Below are 2,516 nucleotides of genomic sequence, written 5' to 3' on the forward strand. Positions count from 1 at the left end.
CCTGGGCTCGCGCGAGCTCACGCACTACGGCGCCGCGAACGCGTTCCAGGACGGCCTCGCCGCCGCGCGCGCGCGCGCGGGCCTGCCGGCGCTCGCCGTGTCCTGGGGCACCTGGGCCGACGCGGGCATGGCGCACCGCTTCGGGTCGGGCTTCGAGGCCCACGTCAAGTCGACGGGCATGCGCTTCGTGCCCCTCGACGGCGGCTTCCGCGCGCTCGGCGCGCTCGCGCGGGCCGCGGACCGGCGCCGGTGCCACGCGGCCGTGCTCCCCGCGGACTGGGCCCAGTACGCGAAGCGCCGCGGCGCCGCGGGCCCGCACCCGCTCGCCGGGGGCCTCGTGCCGCAGCGCGCGGCGCCCGCGGCGGCCGCGGCGCCCGCGGCCGCGCCGCCGCTCCTCCGCGAGCTCGCCGCGGCCGGTGACCGGCCGGGCCTGCTGCGGTCGCGGCTCGTCGCCTTCGTCGCGGAGCTCACGGGCGGATCGGCGGGCGACGTCGACCCCGACGCGCCCGTGACGGCGCTGGGCCTGTCGTCGATGCAGACCGTGGAGATGATCAACTTCCTCAACGACGAGCTCGACGCGGACTTCTCGCCCACGCTCGTCTTCGAGCACGTGAGCCTCAACGGCGTCTGCGCCCACGTCGCGTCGGAGCTCGACGTCGGCCACGCGGCGGCGCCCGCGGCGCCCGCCGCGGCGCCCGCGGCGCCCGCGGCGTCCGCGGCGCCCGCGCTCCGCGTGTCGTCGGCCGCGTGCCGCCTGCCCGGGAACGCGAACCTGCCGGCCGAGCTCTGGGCGAACCTGCTCGCGGAGAAGGACGCCGTGTCCGACGCGACGCCGCCGGACCGCCCCCACAACGGGCGGCCGAGCGGCTACCTCGCCGCGGCCGTGCTGGTCGGCTTCGACCGCGCGGCGTTCGGCGTGTCGCCCGCCGAGGCCGCGGCGATGGACCCGCAGCAGCGCCTCTTCCTCGAGTGCGCCGCCGAGGCGCTCGAGGTCGGCGGCCGGCCCTGCGCGCCCGCGACGCCCGCGGCGGGAAGCGCGGCGGCCGTGGGCGTCTTCGCGGCCGTCGAGACCTCCGACTACGCGGCGCTGCACCAGCGCGCCGTCGACGACGGCGCGTGCCGGGGGCCGGACGCCTACTGCGGCACGGGCTGGCACGGCTGCGTCGCGCCGAACCGCGTGTCCTACCTCTTCGACCTGCGGGGCCCGTCGCTGGCGCTGAACACGGCCTGCAGCAGCTCGCTGACGTGCGTCGCCGTCGCGCGGCGCTCGCTCTTCGCCGGCGAGTGCGACGCCGCGCTCGTCGGCGGCGCAAACCTGCAGCTCATGGCCCACTGGTCCAACGCCTTCGTCGCCGCGGGCATGCTGAGCCCGACGTTCCGCTGCCGCTTCGGCGACGACGCCGCCGACGGCTACGTCCGCGGCGAGGGCGTCGGTGTCGTGCTGCTCGAGGCCGGCGATTTGGCGCCGGGCGCCGTAACCGTCGGCGGCGTCGGCGTCGGCCAGGACGGCCGGTCCAACGGCCTCACGGCGCCGAACCCGGCGGCCCAGGCCGCCGTGCTCGCGCGGGCCTACGGCGACTGCGCCGCGGGCGCCGCCGCGGCGAAAGCGGCCGTCGCGATGGTCGAGGCGCACGGCACGGGCACGCGGCTCGGCGACCCCATCGAGCTCGGCGCGCTCGGCGGCGCGGATCTCGGGGGCGGCGGCACGCTGCGCTGCGCGTCGATCAAGGCGTCCATCGGCCACCTCGAGGGCTGCAGCGGCCTCGCGGGCCTGCTCAAGGCCGACCTCGCGCTCTCGCGGCGCGAGAACGTCGCGCCGCGGAGCCTGCACTTCAGGACGCCGAACGCGCACGTGCCCTGGGCGAAGCTGAACGTGGCCGTGCTCGGCGCGGCGGAGACGCTGGCGCCGCCGGCGGCCGCCGCGACCGTCGGCGTGTCGTCCTTCGGCTTCGGCGGCGCGCTGGGCCACGTCGTCGTCGAGCGCGCCGCGGGCGCGGCGCCGCCCGCGGCCGCGCCGCCGCCGGGCGCCGTCGCCGTCGTGCCCATCGCCGCGCACAGCGCCGCGGCCCTCGCGGCGACGGCCGCGCGCCTCGCGGCCTGGGTCGACGCGGAGCGGCCGGACGCCGGCGCCGTCGTCGCCGCGGCGAAGGCGCGCGCGGCGCGCCAGGGCGCGAAGCGGCCCTTCCGCGCGGCCGTCCGCGCGGCGGGCGACCTCGCGGCGCACCTCCGCGCGGCGGCGCCGTCGGGCCCGGCGCCGGCGCGGCCCGCGGTCGCGCTGGCGTTTACGGGCCAGGGCGCGGCCTACGCGGGCATGGGCCGCGCGCTCCACGACGCCGGCGGCGCGTTCCGGGAGGCCTACGGCGCCGCCGCGGCCGCCGTCGCCGCGGCGGGCGCCGCGCGGCCGGAGACGTTCCTCGAGCCGCCCGCGCGGGCCGACCTCGACCTCGCGGCGCTCGGCCCGGCGCCCGAGGACGGCGCGGACGCGGACGCGCGCGCGGCCGCGCTCCTCGACGACG

The 2,516-nt window shown here is 80.4% G+C and overlaps 1 protein-coding gene across 1 annotated transcript; it reads left to right on the forward strand.

The window, feature by feature from the left end:
• Positions 1-928: 928 nt before the first annotated feature.
• AURANDRAFT_5851 (hypothetical protein) lies at positions 929-1,660 on the forward strand (the record flags this gene model as incomplete). The annotated part of the gene is made up of 1 exon (XM_009033870.1): positions 929-1,660. A coding segment is annotated over one exon (732 nt), but the record flags the coding sequence as incomplete, so codon positions are not given.
• Positions 1,661-2,516: the final 856 nt, after the last annotated feature.

Source organism: Aureococcus anophagefferens, assembly GCF_000186865.1.
Source record: "Aureococcus anophagefferens unplaced genomic scaffold AURANscaffold_1, whole genome shotgun sequence".
Taxonomy (NCBI): Eukaryota; class Pelagophyceae; order Pelagomonadales; family Pelagomonadaceae; genus Aureococcus; species Aureococcus anophagefferens.